We start from the raw sequence: 25,263 nt of genomic DNA, 5'->3' as shown, positions 1-25,263 counted from the left end.
AAATAGTTGGAGCTAGGCCTATAGAAGATTAAATTCTTTGAACAGGGCAGAAGAGAATATCAGAAAGCATCTTATTGTGCTGATTCTGCTCCTGCCTTTTTGTGTGGAAAATCAGGACAGCCTGCTGCTTTAAAATGGCTTGGGAAACCAGAAGAAAGATAAACATTCAGTTGGATTTTACAAACATTTTTGAAATTCTGTTATAGGAAAGGTTCTTGTGTTGGGGATGGGAGATGTAAAAATGGCAAAACAACGTTGCTGCCTTCTAGAATCTTCCCATCACACGAGAGCACCACGTAGAAAGAAAACTGCAAATCACGGTAGAATTTTTTTACAGGCTGAATCAATGATATAAACACAGGAAGTGGAGATTAAAGGACAGTCCCCTGGAAAGGGGCTGTGATCATTATTACAGTAATCATAGACCTCATCACTCAGAGCAGGGTCCGTGGAATAGCATCACCCAGGAGCCTGTGAGAGATGCAGACGCTTAGTCCCTCCTCCCCGCCCAGAGCTCCTGAATCAGAATGTCTGAGGGTGGGACCCAGCTTTAACAGCTCTGCAGGTAATATTCATAGGTTCCAAAGTTTGAGAAGCAGCATTGCTCTGAAGTATAGACACTTGTAATATAAGAGGATATGATCCTTCCAGTTGTTCATTTAATAGCCCACAATTTAAAAATCAATGATTATACAGCCTCATTATAGAAAAATTTAAAAATCGGGAGGAATACAAAAGATGAAAAAATGACTCTTATGAATTATTAGTCAGAGTTCTCCAGATAAACAGAATCAATAGAATATATATGTAAAAATAAATGTATATTTATGCCAAGCCAATTCCTTCATAGATGAAGGCTTATGCTTGTGGAGCCTGGTAAATTATAGATCTGCAGTGAGCAAACTGGAGACCTAGGAGAGCTGATGGCTTATTTCTAGTCCGAAGGTTACCAGGCTTAAGACCCAGAAAGAGCTGTTGTTTCTAATCAAGTCCAAAGGCAAGAAAAGAACTGGTGTCCCAATCTGAAGGCTTTGGGGAAGAATTCTCTCTTACTCCGGGGAGGATCAGCCTTTTTGTTCTAGTCAGATCTTCACTAATTAGATGGGGCCCATCCACATTAGGGAGGACAATCTGCTTTATTCAGTCTACTGATTTAAATGTTAATTTGTTTGACCAAATATCTGCGCACCGCATGGCTCAATCAAGTTGACACATGAAATTAACCATCATACACGAATTAACTGCTATAAACATTTTGGTTTATTTAACTTGTCACCTTTTCACTTTCAGCCCTGAGGAGTGGAAGTGTATGTGGGTGAGGATAAATTCTTTGAGTGTAAAGAATTAGCTTAAATACTTTTCACCTCCCTGCTGTTGCCACATAGGAAGTGGAAGTCAGGTTTATTCACCTATGATACTGCCTCTTTCTGTCCAAGCTGAGGGTTTCATTTTCATATATTCATAACACATAAGAAGTTGAGGGGTTTTTTCCCCAAAGCAATTTTTCTAGCTGTGGCGAGAAGTATTTCTCTGCCATAAACATCACCCTTCAACCCCATCTGAGCTGAAAATCCCATCTCTAATCTTCTTTCTGATTGAGATGTGATAGAGTGGATTTGCTGGAAAACATCTGCTTCCCTGACAGCTGGCGGCTCTTGTGGGAGTGGCCCTAAGGTAAGAGCATATTGTTGATGCTTATTCATTGAGAAGTATATTTTAAAAATCTTTACGTGGACTAAAATTTGAAGAATTGCCCCCATGTTGATTGAGAAAATTTTATCCTAATGTTAGATTATATTCTATCATCACAATGGCTAGGTCATGTGGTCTTATAAAAGGTCTTGACAAGAACTTGATTCTCTCTTCTTCCTTAATGACCAGAGACAGTCCTCAGAAAATCGTGAAAGCAACATTAACCCTCGCCATTCCCAACTGACTCCTTTGACAGTATCATCTCTTTTCTAAATCCCATCTTTCCCCTAAGTGGCTCCAAATCTTAGCAGTACATTAGAATCACCAAGGAGTTATAAAAAATACTGATGTTTGGTTCCTAAACACAGAGATTTTCGATTGGATTGTCCTGGAGTGCAAGCTGGGTATTGGGATTTCTGAAAGAAAGCCTTCTAGGTGACTCTGATGTGCAGCCGGAGTTGCAAACCATCTCCCTAGGACCCTTGTTACTCAAGGTGTATTGATGCACCATCTGTATCACTTGGGAGCTTGTTAGAAATGAGGATTGGGGCCTGTCCCATACCTGCTGAATCTGAATCTGCATTTTAACAAGATTCCCAGGTAATCTGTAGGCACCTTACATATTGCATAGCCCTGTCCCATGTATTGGTATTAAAAATCAATTAAAACTGGTATAAAATCCCTGGGTATTAAAATCAGCTTGGGGGATAGGGAAACTCACTCAAGTGAAAATAGTTATACTTTAATGTCTTAGGTCCCCCAAAGGTAATTGAATTCTAATAGGTATTCACAGAACTGTTTAAGTCAAAAAGTGAGAGTTCTCACCTGAAGCTAACACTGCATTGTAAATTAACTATGCTTCAATTAAAATTTTTTTCAAAGAAAAAGTGAAAGTTCTGATCATGGGACTTTCCAACATCTGGAAGCTGGATAGGATGGAGTTTTTGATCAGGAACATTCATGGTTCCCTGAAATCCCGTCCCTCGGGCAAATGCCTTAGTATCCCTGACACTATGCCCATCGCTGCCCAGGCCCTTGGAATCAGATCATAGGCTCATCCTGTGGGCTGTGCAGAGCCTGGCCTGTGCAAAGATGTGTGTTTTCGGCAAGGACAACGACAGTATCCTTCTGGGTTCAAATAGAGAAGCACGAGTGCTTAAAGCAAAAAAAGTGTATTTTAAAGACTTCATTTCTCACTGAGCAAAGGCTCAAACTGGAAAATGTTCACCAAAAAAGCAGAAAGAAACTTCAAACAAAAACTAAAGGGTAAATTTTCTTTTCTTGTATTCTGAAAAGAATCGGCCAGAGCTGGGGTCAAATCGATGCCTGTAACCGTGATAAATTATGTACCGTTTCTCACTTTTGGTTTTCTTAACCAAATAAAGTGGAGATGATAATACCTGCCACTGGGGTTGTCGTTTGTTTTAAGATGTGGTGTAAGTGTTTTGACCTCAGTTTCCCCAAATGGAAAATGGAGCTCCTGATTCTCACTTCAGGATTATTGTGAATATAGGATAATGTGTAGAGCATGATCCTGGCGCACAGTAAATTATTACTGTGTAGATGGTGATTTTTCTGTATCACTAGTGGCAGGGAATGTACTGAGTGGTAATAAAAGTAGCAGCAGCAGTAGTCATCAGCAAATGTTAGTTTTCTTCCCTTTTTCTTACAGGGGCCAGATTGGACAGAGAGGTTGAATAATCTGCCTACATTCTTACACTGAACCCTACGTTCAGATTCTACCAGGATTCTTATCCAAAGAGGCTGGTGGGAAAATGTCTCAATGTGAGGCATTGCCATCTTGTGGGGGGTGTGTGTGTGTGTGTGTGTGTGTGTGTGTGTGTGTGTGTGTGTGTGTGAGAGAGAGAGAGAGAGAGAGAGAGAGGATTCGAATAAACCTTTTAATAATACACATGCCACTCCCTGGAGATTCTGAAACCCTCTCCTCCCAGCAAAGCCACTCTCTCTCCAGGAACTACTATGGGTAAAATCCCTGCTGGACATTAATAATACTGAGTGCTAAAAGACTGTTGCCTTTTACAGAAAAATAAGAAAAGTTGAGCTTCTTGTCCAAGGTTAGCACATGATGCACAGCAGAGTCAGGATTTGAAGTCTGATGTATCTTCAAAGCTCAGGCCTCCCTCACCTATCTCAAAATAATCTTGCACAAGTGATGGAGCACAGAGACAGTAGGCAGAGATGAGAATTACTTTTGCCTCAGACCGTTACTCTTCCAGACTACTCTGGAGAGCTGGGTGTAAGCACACTGTGCTTAGCTCTGAAGAATAGACACCTAGAACTCCTAACTGGGCTTCTGCGTGGTAGACTCTATATTACATAATCTGTTGTTTCATTCAGGCTTCCCCAACTCTGTGAAGTAAGTACTTTTCCCCCCATTTTAAAAATCGGGAGACTAAGATGAAATAACTTGCTGAAGGTCTCACAGCTAGTAAATGACAAACTAGGATTGAAATCTGGGTCTGTCTGACTCCATAGATAGAGATTCAACTTTTCCAGAATCACTTCATATCTCCTTTTACAAACAAATCTGGACTATTTGCAAAAGGCTAAAATATGTTTTCTATATCAGAAAATTGGCCCAGATGTTGTATCTGTTAGCTTTCTTCCAATGCCCACTTACCCTCCCTCCTTAAAAAAAAATGATTGTTTCTGTTTTGTTGTTGAATCTGTAGCTGCCACAGGGAATGAAATGAAAATATTGATTCAGAACTTTTCTGGGAGGTGAGGGCACAGAACATTTAGAGTACAGTATCTGCTTAGTTCTCTGAGCTGACAAGCTAAAATTGTGAATGAGAAAATGCCAATTATCTAGAAATAGACTTTGAGGCTTAATTTTGGATGTTTTGTTAAAAACTAAAACTAAAACTGCTGAAAAGAAAGTTACCATCAGCATAGATAATACCTATAATGCCCAATTAGAGATAATTTCTGTAGTTTAAAACCTTGTCCCAGCTACAATGTACATGTACCAGGGAGGAGTGGGGGCATCATACTGGAGGCACCTTACCCCAGGGTAAGAATGAAGTTTTCCTCTTATCTTCCTTCCCAGGGCCTAGCATACTCCCTGATACATAGTGAGTGCTCAATGAACATCACCGAGTGAAGTAATGAATGCATAAATGAATGAATAGTTAGCAGAGAACAGATCCATCTTTTATGAAAGCAGGCTTTTCTAATAGTGAGAGAGAATAAAGCCAGAGGTACTCCAGAAGACATGAAAAGCAAACTTACTGCACACATATGCTCAGAGTAGAGCTCTCTTTAGTTTATCCTAGATTTCTCTTTGGACATCGAGGGTAGAAAATATTTTTGTTATCGAAAATATCAGGGAAAAAAGCCAGAGAGGTGATCTGCAGAAGAAAACATATTCAATGAGTTTTTGAACTCATCACTGAGTTTCTGATCTCTGATTTTTTTTTTCTTTAGAAAGAAGGAAAAGCCCTCATTTCTTTTTCTCTCTCACTCTCTTCCTCCCCTCACCCTTTCAAGTCAAAGAGGTTGTAGCTGACAGCTGTGCCATAAGTGTGTGCCTGATTCTCCCGAATTAAGTGGCCAACAGGGAAAATCAGAGTGGTACCCCTGGACCTCTCTGCATCTCAGAGAGTGGATTCAGGAACACCTGTGCTTGCGGCGTGTTGCCACTAGGGGTCCCCAGCAGCAGGCAGTGTGAACTGGGAATTGGGTAGCGGAGGCGGCCTCCTTTGTCTGCACCCCAGGTGTGGACTCCTTTTGTTCAGAGGCTGGGCTGCTACCTGCAGCGTCTGAGCTGCCTGCTTGGTCACCCCACCCTGGGCTGCCTGCTCACTTCTTCGGAGGAAATGCACTGTTTCTCATCTTCTGCCTCTAGTTACGCCTGACGTTACCCAGAAGAGCCAATGTTTTCTCTTTAACAGGACTAGGTATCTTTGCATTAGAAACACGGCTTAAACTACAAAGGGAAATATTTCACACTACAACAAGGAGTATATCTATGTTGAGAAATTGATGGCAAAAGGACCCATTTTCTATAGCAGAGTATTTGCCATAAAATATTTAAAGCAAGTTGGCAAATAGCCTCACTATTCTCCCGTGAATGCTGGCCACTGGATTAATCTTGAAAGTCAAGAATATTTCATTCTATGCCTAGCACAAGGAGAAGAAATGACCTTCACAAACACCCCTGAGTGCTTGATATGTGGGAGCTCAGCTCCAGCCACAGCAGCCACATTCACCCTGCGGTATTTTCATGTCTGCTTTTAAACTTCAAAGGAATGAACAGTAAAGCAAAAATAAACAAATTTATAGTAACATAAGAGCTACTCTGTAAACAATAAATTACATGAGTTGTAACAGCTGGTGATGGGAGTGGGGGTGGGGATGGCAAACATTTGCTCCATCAAAATTTATTCTTGTTTTCACCATTTTAGTTTCTCTTGTTCACAGCAAAATAGTGTATCCTTAAACATCCATCAAATTTTTTTGTGCTCCAGATTCATGAGCCACATCATCTTGTTGCTCAGTGGTCACAGCTACTGATGTGAAATTTAAATGGTGTACATGACAATCATTTATGGATTCATTTGTTGCTTAGTTTACTGCCTTATTCAACAAATATCCATTGAGCACCCATTGTGTGTAAAGCAAGGTAGAGAATATAAAGGCCGGCCAGACAAGGATCCTACCCTCCAGGAAGGTTTTAATAAAGTAGGGAGATCAAATGTGTTCCACACCTATGACCAAAACAAGACAGAGCATCTGCCATTTGAGAGGTATAGAGAAAAGACTATAGGAATTCAACAGAAGGAGAGCTGGTTTCTGGCTTGGGGATCAGGGACAATTCCCTAAGAAGGTACATTCTTCCTGAACCTTGATGGTATGTAGGAGGCCCAGCAGGGAGGGATGGGAAAAGGCCAGTGCCGGTAACCCCAAGTGGTACAGGGTGAGGTGAGGCAGGATTACATTTGCGAAGGGGACAACAGGAAATATGTTTGGAAAGGGAAGGTGGGAAGGCTTCAAGTGCTAAGCATGAAAGCTAAGTTAAAAGAAAATGGTAAATTTTAAGCCCAAATAGACCAAATTATCAACAACATGCCTTTAATCCCATAAGTATTTTACTGTTTGAAGAAAGAAGGTAGAAATGTCTTAAAAAATTCCTACTTTGTCAAACAAACTGAAGATCTCTGTAGCACCGATATTCCCCTTTCTACCAGCAAATAGGCATTACCCAGAACTAATGCTATATGTGAGTGAATAAACTACATGAACGAATTATTTTATTGTTTCATTTAGAGGAATGCTTTGGAAGGTCCACAAACAGGTTTCTGAGCCTACTGAGGAGGGGGTTAGCATCATGTCAGCCACCTTCTGCTAATTTATTGATATTAAACATTTTTGCAAGTAGCAGTGAGCCATTAGGCCTCTGAAACTAAGAAAAATGATAGTTGAGCAATCTTGCCTGCTGAGTTTTCTCCATTGGTTATGACTTTAACAGTCCAAGTTATTGATCAACTTTCAGATTTTAATTCTGAACCTAGAGCTTTCCTTTTGTTCTTCAAAATAATAGACTTCAGAGTTTCCATCCATCTCCTACCAATAAGCTAAGCTTCCCCAGTCATCCCATTTCTACTCAGCAAACATGTTTGTTGGTCTTGTATTCTTCTTCTCACCTCTGGACCCAGTGGAAAAAAATTATTCTCCATCTTATTCTACTTTTGTAAAGCACAGGGTACCTTGGGGTGATGCCTTCACAGCAAGTGTCCCTCTGTCCCTTTATCTGTCAATTGGGAATGATGAAAATAATCTACTTCACAGGGCCATGCTTTACTTTCTCTAACTAAGGATTTTAAAGCTTTATGAGGGTGAATATTATCATCCAAACTGCAGAAATAGAATTTAACATCCCTTTGTGAGACTCCTGAGTAACGAAACCTGTTACGTGTTGCTTGATTTGGGACAAGGAAGATGTAAACCTTGGGCCAGAGATTAGCATGTCCCCTGGTAGAACAAGTCACTTCTAATTAGTTATCTCCAGTTATCTCTGTATGCAGTGGAGAAAGCAAAAGTTGTTCAAATCATAAATTTCATCTTTCAAGTATACAATTTATAGTCACTTATGGAGCACAAACTGTATGCCAGGTACACTATCATTTACACATCTCATGTCATTTAATCTTCACAACACCCTATGTTATCAGGTGTTTGGTTGCAGGTGGAGAAACTGAAGCTCAGTGAATATAATTTGCTCAAAGTCACATAGCTAAGTGGCACAACCAGAGTTTGAACCCGGTTGTTGTCTTCTTCAAAGTCCAAAGGGAGACAACCCTACTAGGTCACATAGCCAAGTCAGACAGTCCACCAGCTAAAGATTTGGAGGGATACATAAATTACTAGTCAGAGAGGTAGGTGATGCCTTTGATCACCTTCCTGAAAAAAACCAGGAAGTTCTATTATGATAGAAAGGTCAAGGTTGTGATGGGCCATGTGTCCTTGAAGGGCTCCACTTGAGCTGCATCAAGCCAGTATTACACACAAAAAAGAAAAAAGAATGGAAGAGGGAGGGAGTAAGGGGGCTTGGGTCTCCTTATACCAGGCTGGGATATTTCAGGTTCCATGTAGATGAGGGTCAGGAAGACTCAGTCCAGTGTGACTGGAGAGTGCTCCAGAGCCCTCAACGATTCAGCAATCTGCATTAAAAATAAATAAATAAAATTTTTAAAAAGAGGCATATTGGGAACATACACTGGGATGGCATCCTGGAGGGAATTAAAAAAAATAGTTTAAACCAACTAGAAAATGTGACATGGGTGCATATTGTGATTATTTAGCATTTATTATTCACTGTGTGTTAGGTGCTTGGTTGAGGTGGACGCCCTAGGACTGGCCGCTGTTCCTGTGTCACTCCTGATAATTTTTAAATTGACTATGTCCTTTTAACCATGTTTTAAAAAATTGAACTACCCCAATGTGAACACTTTCCACTTTGCTACATAATGAGAGTACTTTCATTCCTTTAATGTTTGCTTTTTCCTTTGATCTAACAATTTCTGCTCAAATTTCACAGTTTTCTGTGACTTCAGGAATGAAAGAACCAATTACCCTGCTGGGAGCGTGAAATAGACTTAAAAAAAAATCTGCATGATATTTCCTCCTGGTGAAATTAATTTAGGTTTAAATACAGGGGTAAGGTACACACCTTGTGCCCGTCTCTTCTCTCACACACCTAAGCAGTTCTTTATCTGGAAAGGGCACCATTGGACCTGCGGCCAAGTCTTAAGTCTTTGTGAGGATCGTTCGCAAGACGCAGCCTGAGAACCTCTTTCTCTTTGACACCCGGCTTTGTGTGGGCCTGATGACATATCTGGAATGTCTCTATTTCTTTGAAGGTCCATCTCAAAAGCCCAGTGGACCCGTCGGGCACTGTCCGTGGCTGGGGGTACTTAAGTGCAGCCAGATTGGCTTAGGGGTGTTTTGAGCATATTTTAGGAAACGCACCTACTTGCAGGGCAGGGATCCTCAGCTCCAGAGCAACAAAGGACAATTTAGAGCGGAGTGGAGGGACCGCTCCACAGCCACTCTGGCATCCCAGGCCCTCTTCTGCCTAGCATCGTGTCCTTAGCGGCCCCGCCTTCGCCCTCTGGATCCCAGCCCGGGTGTCTCGCTGCTCCTTAGTTTGGCCGGGCGCCGCGAGCCCCACCACCTTCCCGCTACGCCCCACTCCCGGTAGCCCTCAAATCCTTGGAGCAGCGCTGCGCACCGCAGCCACGCTCGCCCCGCGCCCTCCGGCGGCTCCCCCGGCCTCAGGGTCCGGATCCCCGGGCCAGTGTCCCCCCGCCCTGCGGTCCACAGCCTCCCCTTCCAGCCCCCGTCGCTAGAGCTGTCAAGCCCGCGGCAGCTGAACCAGCCCCAGAGCTCCCGCGTCTCTTCTCCTTCCTTTGTGTGCGCGCGAGCGGAGTTGGGGCGGAGGGAGAAGGGGGAGGTCGCTCTGTCTGTCTGTCTCCCGCTGGCTTTGCCCGGGCAGCTTGAAGTGCCGCCGGGGAGACGGGAGCCCGGGGGAGGGTGCGGGGAGCTGGCGGGGCGGCTCGGGGCCGCCCGGGCGCCCTGGTCTCAGCCGCGCGCTGGGGAGCGAGGACCGCAGCTGGGGCCCGGCTGGAGGCACGACTCGTCCGCTCCGGCCGCCCCTCGGCCTCCCTCCGCTGCCACCTACCCCCGACACCCGGAGAGAAGCGTGCGAAGGCGCCGAGAGGGACGGAAACCACAAATAAATAGCGGCGGCAGCAGCGCGTCATCTGGCGGAGCAGGAAGTGCAGGCAGAGTCCGGAGGCTGGTGCTTTCTGCGCGTCCCCAGGACTTTGCCATGGGCTGGGGGCCGCGGAGGCTGCGAGCGTCCGGGCCGGGGCAGCGGCGGCGGCGTCCGCACCGCGGCTGAGCGAGCAGCGACGCGCGGGGCGCGCGGAGATGGCAGCGTCCAGCAACTCCAGCCTGTCCGGCTCCTCGGTGTCCTCCGGTGAGTTTCAGCCCGTCGGGCGCGGCTGCCCCGCTGGGTCTCTCGCCCCCTGCCCTCGTCCCGCACTCTGGGATGGAGAGAGCCTACCTGTGGCCGCCTTGCCCGCTCTCCCCGAGTGAGGGCGGGCGGCCGGTGGGACACTTGTTTGGCCGGCCAGCACCCTCAGCGCCCACAGCACCCCTGCGCCTGGAGTCTGACAGCGCAGAGGTGGGAGAGCGGGGGCGCCCTTCGTGTGCAGACGCGGGGGTTCCGGGGGTTTGGGGAGCAGCAGGCGAGAAGCGAACCGAGCAGGGCGGGCTCGTACTTTCTGGCGCCGCTGGAAGCTGGGCTGCCGGGGCGGGGAAGGTTAGGGTAACGCTGGGCGCCCTGACCCGCCGGCGGTGCGCTGCCCACTCCGCTGGGTGTCCAAATTCAAGGCAGGGGGGAGCACACCCTCGCTCCTCGCAGACTTGATTTTCTTTGTTTGTTTCAGAAATTAGCTCCGTGGAGACACAGGCTTGGGGTGTGGGTTTGAGAGAGAGGTAATAAGGGACTCTTCTGATTCTGATTGAAGCGAGTTAGGGGACGGGAGGTCGAGCCCAGCCTCCCACAATTTGGTCGGTTTCAAGTGTGTCAGTGTGTGTGTGTGTGTGTGTGTGTGTGTGTGTGAGAGAGAGAGAGAGAGAGAGAGAGAGAGATTTTCTTCTGTGATTTCTTGAAATACGTTCTGTAATTTTACTTTTCAGGCATACATTTTTTTTTTTCAAGAGCGGCCGAGCAAAGGAAAGGCTTCTTTCAGCTTTTCTATGGTTGAACAGCGGGTCTAATTGAAGAGAAAAAATTGCTAATGAATCTGAAGGAGTAGGAATCAATAGAAGCAGACCCACTGGATTCTGAGTATGACAGATTTCTAATCAGGATGATGCATTAGGTAGAATTCTTCTACCGCGCTGGTCATTGAAAACTTTAATGACAAACCCTGAAGGGATAGCTGATAAGACATTTAGTGTAGTTTACAGTATTCAGGGGTCAAGAAGGTCTTGAAGTCCTAATGGAAATGCTCGATATATCAATATTGTATTAATTCCTATTGTGTGTGTTTTAAATTATTACCCAAAAATTAAACTCAAAGGAAGAAACACTTTGTTGGACGCATTGGACAGCAAGCCAGGCATTAAGGAACCCTAGCTCTAGATGTGTGACTAATGAAGTCATAAATGCAAGGTGGTTTGACTAAGGTGCAATTGTAAAGTGGAACAAGGTAATCACTTGAAAGCCATCTATTATCTTTTTGGGCAGGTTTTAGCACTTCCTTTCTTGATTACTGGCAACTAATGAAAAGCACAGTGTTGTTATGTGTACGATGTAGTTGAAGTTTCTGGTGGCAGCAGCCAATGGGGCAGAACAGTCATATCTTATTAAGAGCAGCAACAAGTTGACCGCCTGTGGTTTGAATTCTGAGAGCTCAGCAAATGCTACTGCTTATTTTTAGTACCCCCAAACCACTGCTGCTGTTTTTCAATTCATTTTGGTTGACTAACATTGAATTTAAAATACAGAGATGTTGGCTTATGATTAGCATATGGTTTTCCCTCTCCGAAAATGGCCCACAAGAAAATGAACTGGTTGCGGAGAGGTGACAAAGGGAAAGGAGAAAGAATAAAGAACAATAAGGCAGTGTTATCACATGATTTGCCGATGGTATAAATTACAAGTGCCGTGGCATCTGAATTTTCAGATCTTGATGAAAGATCTCCTTAAGCTTAAGGAACCTTATTGAAAAACCCAGCTCAGCCTTAAGAAGACTACATGGGTTTGAAGCAGCACAGTATAAGCTTTAGATGATGTTAATTGCTTTGAAGATAGAATAGAGATGCTTGTGATGGTTCGCTTTTCTGCTTTAGTTACCACTGTTTGAAATCCTAATGGAAACTGGGAAATTACACGAAAGCTGAAACTCAAAAAAGTGGGCAGGGAAATATTATTAGGTATGAATCAACCCTGGGCTGTGAGCGTATATTGGCTAATTCACCAACTAATCAGGCACTTTGTCTTGAAAAATATGAGAACCGGAGATCTCTTTTTAAACACTCTTACCCATCGTGCGGATCATGAATAATTCAGATGACACAAGCAGTTCACACCTGTGAGAGGTGTTGGGCAGGGACAGCTGGGTTCTCTCAGGCAAAGGTCAGAGTCTGAGAAATTAGGGCACTCCATCAACTATGAAACACCGTTTTGGAGGGCCTACTCTGTGTCAGGCAGTAAGGAGGTTAAGTGAGGAAGATAATTTTAGGATTCCTTTTAGCTCTGAAGTTCTGGGATTATTGTCCTTGAGTTTGGCTCCACCAGTGGGTAACTCGGGGTGAGTTATTTACCTTCTCCAAGCCTCAATTTCCTCATTTATAAATGAGACTAGTGCTAATAATAGGAACTATTTCATAAGAATGTCGTGGGAATTAAATGAGATAATGTGTACAGAGCATTTAGCACAAGGTGTGGCACTTAATAAGTGCTTGGTGTGAAAAAAAAGTTTGTTCCTTGGAGGAATGGAAAAGAAAGCTCTCACTGGCAGACTGCAGGTACAGAAATAAGTCCAACACACGTCAAACCTGCCTCTCACATTGCACGTTACATTTGGTCTTGAGGTTTGAGCTCCATTAAACAAGCATTTATTAAGTTTCTTTCAAGTTTCAGGCATAATCCCAAGTGTTTGGAATAGAAAGATGAATTAAGATCTTTTCCCTCCTCATTCACCAGCGGAGATGGACAAGCAAATAGCAATCGGTATTCCATTTTGATAAAAAGAATTGTGGGGAGGAGAGTGCAGGGAAGAGAGTGATGGGGTCAGTAGGGGTGACATATGAGTTGGGCCTTGAAGGATGAGTGGGATATTTTCAGAAAACAGAGAACAGAAAAGGCATTTCAGGAAGAGGGAAGATCTTGGGCAAAGGCCTGGAAATAGGGAAGTTCATAGCCTAATTTCTTCAACTTCCTTCTTCGGTCTATTGATCCGTTTTCTTGGTGGTTCCTCTCCGCTGGACAGTTATGCTTATAGGCCCATCAGAGTCTCATTCACAGAGCTGCCAAATCACTCACTGCTGCTGCTGATACAGGAGTCTTTCTTTCTGTTCAGGTAGCGTGGGTTTAACGGCACAGCTCTCCAATACCTTAGGATGTATTTGGGCAATTGAGCACTGAGAAAGGAACAGTTGATTTTGTAGTATCCAGGATGTGGAGAGGTGAACTCAAGTAGAATACTATGGGTTAAACCTCTCTTAGAGGAATAGCTGTGGGAGGTTTAAGTTTGGATGGATTTGTGCAAAGAGTAAAAATGTAATAATTTACTCAGTGTTCAACTCAAATTTATCTGATTTTCCTGAGAATATGTTCTTACCTGCTATTGTTGGACCACATTACCCAAGCATCTCATTTATACTCCATTACCAGCTGAGACACAACAGATGAAATAATCAGTTTAAAATTAATTTTTAAATACATTTTCTGAGAACTCTTTAGAAATTTGCTTCTGGAATATTCAATTATGTGTAAAAGAAATTGCTTTGCCTTTATTTTAATGATAACTGCTGGTAATTAAATTTCACAATCACCTAGATTGGCAGGAAGGTTTGATTACCTTTGTTGTTTTAAATTGGGGGGGGAGGGGGAGAAGGGGGGAATCCCTATCCTTAAGCTTTTAATCTGGTCTGTGGTACTTGATTATATTCTGAAATAAACAATGGTTGATTTGCAAAATACTTTTCTTAATAATCGTGAGTTAGATTTGCTTTTATAATTGAAATAAGCTTTTGCATTTTAGTCATGTGATTACCAAATGGATAATTTCACAGAGTAAAGGAAAAAAATCAACTCCAGTAAAGTAATAGATAAAGAAGCTGTGAGATGTTTTCCAGTACCTGAACAAGGTAAAAAATTAAATATTAATGGGACTCCTGGGATAAGAAGTTGTTAAGATTTTGAGAACATAAGCACACTGGATTATAGAAATGAAATCGACAGGGACTTTTGAAATTAAAATGAAAATAGAAGGTGAAAGTCAGTGTTATGTACAGAGTCATCGAAACCTTAATTGGGAAAAGAACATTCCTGAATGGATTGAGGGATGTATTTTTCCAGATTCTATACAATAGTAATGTGGGCCAGGTAAATAATGCCATTTTCGCTGTCAAACTGGTGTTGATCCTAGAAAAGATAAATAGGAATTCTCATTGCTCGTTACTGGCAAGTCACAACCAGTGGCATATACTAATCTTTCACATTCCTAGATGCAGAAGGCAAAACTGAACTATAATAATGCTGCCAAGACTTATATACGTGTAATTAGAAACTCCATGGATCTAATACTACAAAACAGGGTATTTTTGTTGAAACAGACACTCACGCTGAGAAGTCTTCTGGACCTCCGGACTTCAGAAATATTCAACTATGTGCAAGCAAAATATCTTTACCTTTGTTTTAGTGATAACTGCTGGTAACTTAATTTCAATCACCTAGACTGGCAGGAAGATTTGATCACGTTTATTTTAAATTGTGCACACAAAAAAATTGCAATTTCAAAAACATTGTAAATTTTATAAAGTCACAAAGCTAAAATTTAATCCCCTGAGATAAATCATTCACTCAGTTGAAGAATATTGTTTTATACTGTTTTTCTGGTGACCTTTCCACAGCTTATTTTAACTTATTAGATTTTCACTGTACTTTGTGGTACCTGAGATGAATCCAGTGACATAAAATCTGAGGAAAGGAGACTCTTCTTAAGCATGACAGCTTGTTTGCAGCATTTGACAAGGACCTACTGATTTGTGTACTTTTGCTAAAAAGCCAGATCCCCCCCACCCCCCCATCCCACTAACCCCATGAAGAGTTTTGAATGACCTGTCATTTGTTCAACTTTTGGGGGATGCAAACACCAGGTATTTTCTGAGGCCAGTCTGTGTGGGGTTTTAACAGGACAATATGTTCTTTGCGCTGCCACGTGGGGCTTGGCCCCAGTGTCAGTCCTGCTGAGGGCGTCTGTTGCTCTGCAGGGTCTCCTGTTTTCACACAGTGGTGAAAATAACCGATATTGGGATTGGAAAACCTGTACCTGTACAGTGTCATTTTGGTATGGTTTGGGAAAGAACTTTCTGCCAGAAGATCAAGATTCCTGCCAAGATAGTTAGATACAGAGAAAGATAAAAGAATCTACTGATAGACATAAGGTTAATAGCACCCAGCTATCACTCACCCATGATTTATCTTTTATGAATGTATTCACATTTCATGGCTCCTGAAATATGTCATTGATTTCTCAGAATGAAGAGCCTGCTTTCATTCCTTCCTTCCTCCCTTTTGTTTTTCTCATCGGTTATTATGTTGGTCTGATTTCTATTTAGAGATATTTTCAGAAACTCTGCCTTTGGTCTACTTTACTGTTAATAGTTTCTAAATCCTCCTTGCTGCTTCTCCTTCCACTTGCTGAGTGGGAAAGGAAGCCGCTCTTCTGTTTCTCACGTGGATTCTGGTTGGAGGGTCAAGGTGGACGACTCTGTCTCTAGTGCAGGCTGGTGGGTGTGACAGAACACACTCATGTGTTTCAAAGTTACTAACGAAAGCAGAGGTTTGTTTAAAGTCTCCATGGCTAGAGGAAAACCCAGTTAGGAATGTGCTGGACCCCCATGCAGTCTGCTTTGCCAAGGGACCTGTGTGGGCCACTTCGTTCTGAGGCTGAAGATGGCGTATGTGCACCAGGGGAGAGCCATCCACCAGTCGCTTGTGCAAATAACCTGCTTCTTCCCTCATTTATTACTAATTGAACACCTTTGTGGGGCCAATCTTCAAGTATAGTCTTTACAGTATGGTCTGATGACAGCATGGCCTTGCTTCAACAGTTTGGCCTGTCAAGGTCTCCCAACTTCAGCCCATTCACAATATCACCTCCTCAGTTTAAAGTGTTGTTTTCAATTATCTGATGTCTGAATTTCCATAAACATTCTCTGAGAAAGGTGTTCAATTAGTAACCTTATTTAAAATGTCATCATCACCTCAGGTCAAAGGGGACATTGATCAGATTCCTGGAATTGAGGTATCGCCCACCCACTATGTAAGCCGCCAGTCACACCTTGCCTTGGTGGGCCTGTGGAGGAGAGCACTTTGCCACGGAGAGAGGCTGCATACCAGTTGCCTGGCAGAATCAACTAGATCTGGAGAAACAGCCTGCTTCCTTGAGCTGGGGAGAGATCCCACGTTCTGAAATGTGTCTTCATTAGATGTCATAGGAATCTAATGTGGAATCAGAAGATTCTGGACAATTTAAACATGTAACCAGGACATTTAAACCCTTAGCCAGGGCACCTACACCCTTAACCAAGGCCGTTAAATCTTCAGTCAGACCCCTTAAGCCCTTAACCAGGACCCTTAAACCATTAACCAAGGCCCTTGAACCCTTTACCAAGGCTCTTAAACCCTTAACATAGGCACTTTAACCAGATACTTAACCAAACCAACTAGCTAGCTAGGTGGCCTTCAGTGAAGTTAGCCTCTCTGGAGCCTTAAATGCCTTGCTGCAAACTGCAGTTGTGACAGCCTGTTTCCTGGAGTTGAGGCCAGCATTGACAGAGGTGATAGAAGCATCCCCTCTGCAGACCTGGCCATCATGCCTGCTTATTAGAGGCCAGTTCTCTCTCTTCCCTCTCTCCCTTCACGTCTCTGAGCCTCAGTTCTCTTGGCTGTAAACCAGAAATAGTGACTATATCCCACATGGTTGTCATTGCTGAAGTACTATTTGGGAAAATGCTTAGTAAACTCTCAAAGCAACTAACACTTCTGAATGGCTGCTACACATTGTTCTGTTTACATTATCTCACATAATTTTCTCAATATTTCTCTGAGGTAGACATTGTATCCTGTTTTGCAAACAAAGAAATAGGTTCAGAGAGAACACAGGACTTGGATTTGAGGTAATAGGATTGGGGCAAAGTATTCCTAATTTCAAAGAGCATGCTTTTACCTCTTGAAACATAAGGGGTTGGTTTGTTTCTATCTCTGTTTACAAAATTGCTGACATTAGAGTTTAAGGCTGAAATCCATGCTCATTGTTGACAGAGACGATATAGGTATATACTTGTGCTTTATTTTGTTGCCCTCAGTAGTTATCCAGACCTTCACCTTGGTCTGACCAAAGCTTATTCTCGCAAGCGATAGGAACTGGGAGGCATTACCAAGCCATTACTCTGCAGAGAACACCTAAGAAATTGGACTTGTGAGTAGCTATACTTGAGAATAGTCTTGCAAAGTGACGGGTTTGTAGGTGTTCATTGTACTATTCTTACAACTTTTCTAAAGGTTTGAAAATTTTCTCAATGAAAGAAAAAATGAGGCAAAAAAGGAAAAGTACTACTTAGCATTCAGTTGATTTTGTTCACTGGCATCTCAAAAGCATTCCATTTTGTGTGAGCATATCAAGTCCTGTTATCTGTCTCATGAAAACTCCCAGATTCTGAGTCCTCAGGCAACAGAATATCTCTTAACCGACATCTTAAACGAAAAGATAAAGGAACTGAAATTATAGAAGGAGTTCCGGTAGACCACACGCAACAATTTCTACTGGAGAATTGTTTTTTTTTTACCCTCGACCTGGATTGACTTGACATTTCACTGTAGGTTTGGACCTTGGAGATTGTTTAGAAGATCCTGGCATTATATACACGAGAGAATCAGGGTCTAAGGAACTCCAGTAACTTCCCAGTGCCACTCAGCTAGTTGGTGGTAGGGCTAGAACTGAACTGTACTTTGGGACCCACATTTCCAGAACATTCATTCTCCATCCTCCTTCCTGGCTCATCCTAAAGTGTAGCATCATCCTTAGAGAATTTCTTGCAAATGTTTTTTCTGTCTGGCTTCATACTGGCTGTTCTATTTAATTATTTAATATTTTCAAAAAAGTCATAAAGTGCTTTATATTTTAAATGGGCCTTAAAACTCAAGGCTGTTGTGCCAACAGAGACAGAGACTTAAGTGACCTGATGTCTGCGCTGATTATATATAGCTATGCTGTCGAATATGGTAACCACTAGCCACATGTAGCTATTTAAATTTAAATTTAAAAATTCAGTTCCCCAGTGGTCCTAGGCACATTTCAAGTGCTCAATAGTACGTGTGGCTAGTGGCTACCATATTAGATCACACAGGAATGGAACATTTCTACTATTCTGTGGAAGAATCTATTGGACAACACTGGTAGACAGGATCTGTAGTTCTAAGACAGGAACCTTACTAATACAAAATTAATTAGCTAAGGATAGAAAATTTGATAAAATGTTCTCCCATTCTTGTGTTTGCTCCTTGTGCTGCTTGGGTTGTATTTTACTAATTTTGCACATTGGCTTTTTTAAAGTAATTTTTTTCATAACTTTGAGGCAAACTGTGGAATGAGAGCTGCAATATGATGTTGGGAAGAGTAATTAAAATGTTTATAAACTCTGCTAGTCCTGAAGTTTGATTCAAGGTTTTTTAAAAATGATCTGTAGTTTCTTTAACGGCAATTCCATTTCTTTTTTTTAAATAAACCCACAGTGAGTTGTAATTTCACCCTCAAATAGGAAAAAATGCCCGTATCCAGAAGAAGTTTGGATCTTATAATTGTATTTCTTCCTCCAAATCATAAAGAACATAGGAAAATTGTGAATGTGTGGACCGAGGTTGCTAGTGGCATATCTAAGCTATGCTATTTAAAAGAGGTTTTCTACCAACTTGGCCATCAGCAAACCATTCGCCTAGAAGTATTTCGCTTCTGCAAAAGGCCCACATACGGGGCAAAGAAAATGCACTGATTTATGGAAAATAAGTTAGCTTTTGGAATTTTCAGCACATTTAATTGAAGGGAAATGCATGCAAATAAGATACAGGAACATGACAGTTCCTACGAAAAGGAAGCTGCCCTTCTCCTTGAACTTCTGTTACCATCTTCAAGTGCAACAAAAAAATGGAAAGGTGGAGGGTATCTTTAAAGGGTCAAACAACTGACAAGAAAGAGTTGGCTATTGAGGCCACTGGACTCAGAAACCATACTAGCCAGAAGCCTGTGGCATACATGCTTATTCTTTTTTTTTTTTTTAGGAATTTTTATTGAGATACAGTTAACAGACAATAAACAGCATATATTCAGAGTGTACAATTTGGTATCGCAATCTCCCAATTCATTCCCCCCATGCATGCTTATTCTTTATTGACGTAACTCAGATCACAAATTTCAGACAGTGTGAATCACAGAATCACTTGGGTGATAACCTTATGTAGTTCTTTTCAGAGGCCCAGTACCTAGGTTTCATCATGCCCTATCATTGTCCCCTGTACCCTCAGTCCTGGCTGAGCACTATCTTCTTCAAGGAAAGGAAACCTAGCCGTTCCTAGTTATTTCACATAATGCCACTCTAACAATGTAAAGTGCTTTCTCTTAAATAATTTTGCTTCCAGGGAATAAACCCGAGAAAGATCAATTTGGGGACAGCAAGTAAGCAGGAAGCAGGAGCATGGTTTTGGGGGTAAATCTTCTGCAGCATCTACTGGAGTGTGAGGGCTGCAGCACTGACCTGTAAGGGTCTGATTCTTAAGACCTAGACCTGCACTGTCCAATATGGTAGCCACTTGGGCTATTTAGTCCTTAAAATGTGGCTAGTCTGAGATGTGCTGCAAGGTAAAATACACACCACAATTGAAGACTTAGTACAAAACAAAAGAATGTAAAATGTCTCATGAATAACTTTGTTGTATTGATTATATGTTGAAATGATAACATTGTTTGGATATTAGGTTAAAGAAAATATATTAAAAAATTTAATTCCACCTGTTTATTTTAAAATGTTTAATGTAGCTGCCAGAATATTTAAAATTACATATGTGGCTCACATTATATTTGTCTGGAGTTGTCCAGACAGCACTGGTCTGGACAACTCCAGTGAGAATGTTCTAGCCTTTATCACAGAATCTACCATACAAAACCTGCTGATTGACTGCTCAGTGGCTCTCACAGTTGCCATCCTGTCCACTTTCCAAGCCAAAAACTTACCCCTTGCCGCCCTCCCGCTGAGGTCCAGGTCAGCCCTGATTTGTAAGTCCCTATTTTAGATTAGTCTCAGACATTGAGAGACGTCCTTCATTTCTCTGGGTCTGTATAGTGATTTTGCAATTAAAGACTATGCAGAGGGACAGGAAGGGATTTTCATCAGATTCTTGTTTGTATAGGTTTTGTGCTTTGTTTTTTGTTTATTTTGGGCTTTTGCTTCACTGTAATTCTAGACTTTACATATTTACTTGTGAGTTTTATGTAAACCCCTCTTCCCAAAGAAAGCCTACAGTGCGATAATGCTATGAAGTTGGAAAGAGAAGCTGAGAGAACAAGGAACACATTTTCTCTTGACCTGAAGCTTCTTGCCTTGAGTATGCATATGTGTATACACATACACACATGCATGATATACGTCTGCATGTGTGTGTTTGCATATATATGTATACACAGAAAGCAGAAGCGGATTGGGTTTCAAACAGAAGTTATTGCCAACCAAATATATGTTAATATCTAGGGAAATGAGAAGTCAAGCCTAGCATTACTTTTGGTAATGAAAAAATTCACTTGGGCTTTTGCTAATGATGTGTAGATATTAATACACATAATTTGGCTGCCTAATATTGATTTAAGTTGCTCATTCAAATTCATTTTATTACAGAAAAAGTAGCCATTTTGTTCTACAGTGTTTGTCCCTGCAGACAGTGAGACCATAAAACCACGTTTATTGGATAAAGAGTATTATTTTGGTGACTTTTACATGCAAAGAGAGCATTATGATGTCTGCTTCAGGAAGTGCTGTGAGCTGTTAGGTTCTCGTCGAGGGTCTTGTTAGTTCAAGCCAGGTGTCCTCTGGTTATCTCCCTCATGATCAACATCTAGGGTTGAAGGTACTGTCAGTGACCTGGGCACAGCGGTTTTTTTTCCTATGAGATGTTAATATGCCTGAAGGTTGAACTTTGTCCACGTGAGAGCCCTATGCTTGTTTTAAGTAACCAAACTAACCCACGTGCTTTTTTTTTTTTTTTTTTTTTTTATCTGATCAAATGTGAGTTCTTCCTCAGAGGAAAAAAGCAATTGACAGGGACTTTGTCAACTCTCTTGAAATAATATCAGATTCAGATTAGGACCATAATCACAGCAAATCCTAGGGAATTATGAACAGAAGACATGATTTGGAACTAGGCAATGTAATTTGTCTCAAGAACATAATAATTGCCACAGTACTTACTTGATTCTATATTCTAACCCCGGGAATAACACTAAGGGGTATTTTGTAAAAATGCACAGCAGTCGTTCAGGGAAGAGATGCCCTGCAGATATCTTATTTTTCATAAATAGCTGAGTGTAAATCTGTCATTCAGGAATTCATGTGAACATGTTTCTGAGAGCATATGTAGTTTTAGCTTGTACTTCTTAGAGTAATGAGTTCCATCCATTTTCTGCCCCCAGAGTGGACTCGTATTTCTTTTCATTGCTTTAAATGTAACTCTCTGAAACTTATCTCTAACGTCCATTCTTGGGTTTTGTAAATAAACGTGGGCTCATTTGAACCCTGGACTTCAAGGATGATGTGTCATATATCACATGCTGTGAAGTTGGGGATCTGGCCCAAACACTGGCACCAATGGCTGTGTTAAATTGGCCCCCTCTGAATTTCCATTTTCTCATCCATAAAATGGGCTAATAATACTCGTTGTGAGACTCAAATGGAAATATGTCTATGAAAGAAACTTGAAAATTGAAAATTTGTGAACAAAACATTAAAATCTGTGGTCTCATGAAGTTCCCATTCTAATAGATGCTCCGTAGGTTCCTTTCTCTGGTGATAAGTGATCATCCAGCGTTCATGATCGTCTAGCATAACTGGAAAAATCTCTTCTAAATATATTATCTTGCTTTTCTTCAACAGCCTTTCAAAACTTTGACGTGTAATCCCACCAGTTTAGAATTTCTCCACTCAGTGTTAGACTCCACTGTGCACTCATGTTCCCATAAACATTTTAAATTAGTCTGGACAAATGTCTCATCCAAAGGCAAATCGCTGTTGATACTTTCCGATCCAGAGGAGTGGCTCTTCTGTAAATCAAATTTGATGTAATAATCAATATATGCAAATAAATATCTGTAACAGACATGCAAGTTACAAAGCACAGTAACGTAACTCTCATAAGAAAAGCTACCACTCAACCTTGGAATATTTTGTTTCCCTTGCATCTTCCTGGGTACTCTTCTCCCTTCTCCCTTACCTCCTCCATCTTTTTTCATTCCCTCCCTCCAAAGTAATCATTACTTTGAGTTTTCTGCTTATTATTCCCTTGGTTTTCTTTTTTTAAATGATTTTATCACATATCACTAAAATACATGCTCTATGATGGTGGATATTTTTTGTCTGTTTTGTTCAGTCAATCCCCAGTGCCTAAAACTGTATCTGGCATGCAGTGGGCACTCAATAACTAGTTGTTGAGTAAATGAATATGTCAGTATCCCAAGTCTATCAAAGGAATGCCACTATAGTCCCTCTTTTATCTCTTGTATGTACATCAGTCTGTAAGTGATATAAACTCCATGACTGTTTCACATTCGCTGCATGACTTTAATGATTTTTAGAAAATTAGTGTTTTTTAAACTGATAATATAGATTATTTGCATTTAGTTGCAATAGGAGTCTCCTGGCAAAATTACATAGACCTTTCTGAACCAGGGCTTCTTTTTAAACTCGACTTGTAGTTCACAAGCACTTTTCAGGAGTGATTAATGAACACTCAAGGACCATAAGTAGTAAAGCTAGAGTTCAACAGGAAGAGCTACAAAGAAATTTTTTTAAAGGATAAAATATACAGGCTACACCAAGGATGAACCTTGAAAACATTATGCTAAGTGAAAGAAGCCAGCTACAAAAGACCACATATTGTATGATTCCAGTTACATGAAATGTCCGGAGTAGGCAAATCATAGAGACAGAAAGTTGATGAGTTATTTCCTCCTACTGGTAGGTTTGGAGGGAAACCAGAGTGACTACTAATGGGTATGAGTTTCTTTTGGGGGTGATGAAATTGTTCTAAAATTAATTGTAATAATGGTTGCACCTGTGTGTGATTACACTAAAAGTCATCGAATTGTACACTTTTAAAGAGGTGAATTGTAGGGTATATGTGAATTATATCTCAATAAACCCGTTATTTAGAAGAGGCCAAAGAATTAATAGAATAGGCATGAGAGGGTGAAAAGACCATAAAAAAGTCAAAGATCAAGTCCTTTCTGGGTAGGATGCTTGTAATCAGATAGGAGGCGTTCACTCCATATTCACTGATGTCTTGATCAACACATGGAAGTACCCCTCCTTTTCCCATTTTTGTTTGCACAGTCATCATTTTCTGCTGCTAGCCTCCAATCTCCTGAAAAGGTGCCACAGAAACATATTCTCTGTGGCTGGTTTGCAGGATCAGCTCTGCCTGCACTAGGCAGATGCCTCCTTCCCCAGTGTCCTCGAAAGGCCAGTGTCCTCCCTCCTCTGGCTGAAAAATGAGGGACAGCAGCAGGTCTCTGCTGATGTTGGACAAAGCAATTAATGCATTTCTCATGACTAGTTAATTAGATTTTTATGCAGCTTTTCAAGCCCTGGGCACAACACGTATGCCCTCCAAGTGGAACGTAGGTCATCTGGGGAACCAAGTTTCCCACTGTGTACGTGGTGTTACTGAGTGTTATCAGTGCAGTGAGGCCACTCTTCCTCCCTCCCAGGCCCCACTAGATGGATACATGTGCAAACATTTCCAAGGGTATCATCTGCTGGCTCCTTTGTTGTTTCTAATCAAAGAGCTGACACCCTTTGATCATGTCAGATCACAGTATTGTCCTGTAAATACTTTGTTAGAAAGACTAAAATATTACACAGGTACAGCTGTCTTAGATGTTCTGATAGTGCTTACTTTCACCCTGAACAAGCAAAAAAAGAAATGTGTTTAATCAGATCAGATCTAAAATATAAATATTACAAATATGAAATTTCCTGGAACCACAGATAGTTCACTACAACGAATCCAATAAATAAGCATTTTAAAAAGACTTGTTGGTTTTGAGTATCAGGTTGTTGTAGAAATCCTCCTTTCCCCACAAGTTTAGAGGCTCCTAGAGCAAGATAGACTTCCCAGCAGTTGGAGGAGGACCTGGCTCTGGTGGGGAGCTTATGGAGATAGAGACTGGCATCTTCGGGGAACAGAGTCCCCGGGTGGCCACATTCAAGGGCAGGCTTCACTATTCAAAGCCTTGTATGAGTTTATAGGATGGCAGTCTCCCCTTCAACCTGTTCATGGCCTGTCCTCTTTCTTTCTCCCCATGGGAGAACTAAGATGGGTACCCGCACAAAACCCACATAAATACCCATTCATGGGAGTGTGAAGGCAAAGCAAGTACTTAAAGTTGTTCCTTAGTTCTCTCCTTAAGGTCCCCTTTGCAGTATTTTCTCAGCACCCAGAGGAGGAAGTGGGTATGGGCTACCGTGGATTTGTTGTTCTGGGTTCCCCCTCGGGAAATCTGGCTGCCCTGGGTCCCCTACGACAACGTGGGCAAGCTGTCGTGCCTTGTGCTGGCCTCTGCAGCTGCCCTTACGTCTCACTCCAGGTGTGGATTTTATACCTTGGTCCTCTTACTTGCTAATATCACAGGCCAAGCTTTCCCTAACAAGAGACACACTGTCCTGGGGACATGCTGTGCATGTAATTTTTCTCGTGCTGACACTACCATGCCTAACGCATTCACACCTCATAACTTCCTGACTAGAACGTTCCAGGGCGTGATTATTGCATGGGCTAGGATGCTTTGCAGAAAACCCCCAAAGAGGTGGGAGGTAGGGATACCATACACTGTGGCACTCCACTCTGTCTGCTTCTCTGCAGTTCCGTGGGGTCTCCCTCTTGGTGGATGTGCTTTGGCCTCAGCTGTGCTCTCCTTTTGGTGTCAAGATGACAACGACGGTCCCTGGCATCACGTTTAGAAAAAGGGGTAATATTTTCCTCCTGAC

The 25,263-nt window shown here is 42.0% G+C and overlaps 1 protein-coding gene across 1 annotated transcript in view; it reads left to right on the top strand.

The window, feature by feature from the left end:
• Window positions 1-9,655: 9,655 nt before the first annotated feature.
• The window catches only part of CHN2 (chimerin 2), a 293,355-nt gene continuing 277,747 nt past the window's right edge, over window positions 9,656-25,263 (top strand). The window contains exon 1 of the mRNA XM_057732666.1: window positions 9,656-10,195. Coding sequence (XP_057588649.1) covers window positions 10,147-10,195 — 49 coding nt within the window. The 5' untranslated portion in view covers window positions 9,656-10,146. The remainder of the gene's footprint in view (window positions 10,196-25,263) is intronic.

This window comes from Hippopotamus amphibius, chromosome 4, assembly GCF_030028045.1.
Source record: "Hippopotamus amphibius kiboko isolate mHipAmp2 chromosome 4, mHipAmp2.hap2, whole genome shotgun sequence".
In the NCBI taxonomy this organism is placed as follows: domain Eukaryota; kingdom Metazoa; phylum Chordata; class Mammalia; order Artiodactyla; family Hippopotamidae; genus Hippopotamus; species Hippopotamus amphibius.
The sequence above is the reverse complement of the archived record's forward strand: the minus strand, read 5'-3'. Positions and strand labels throughout refer to the sequence as shown.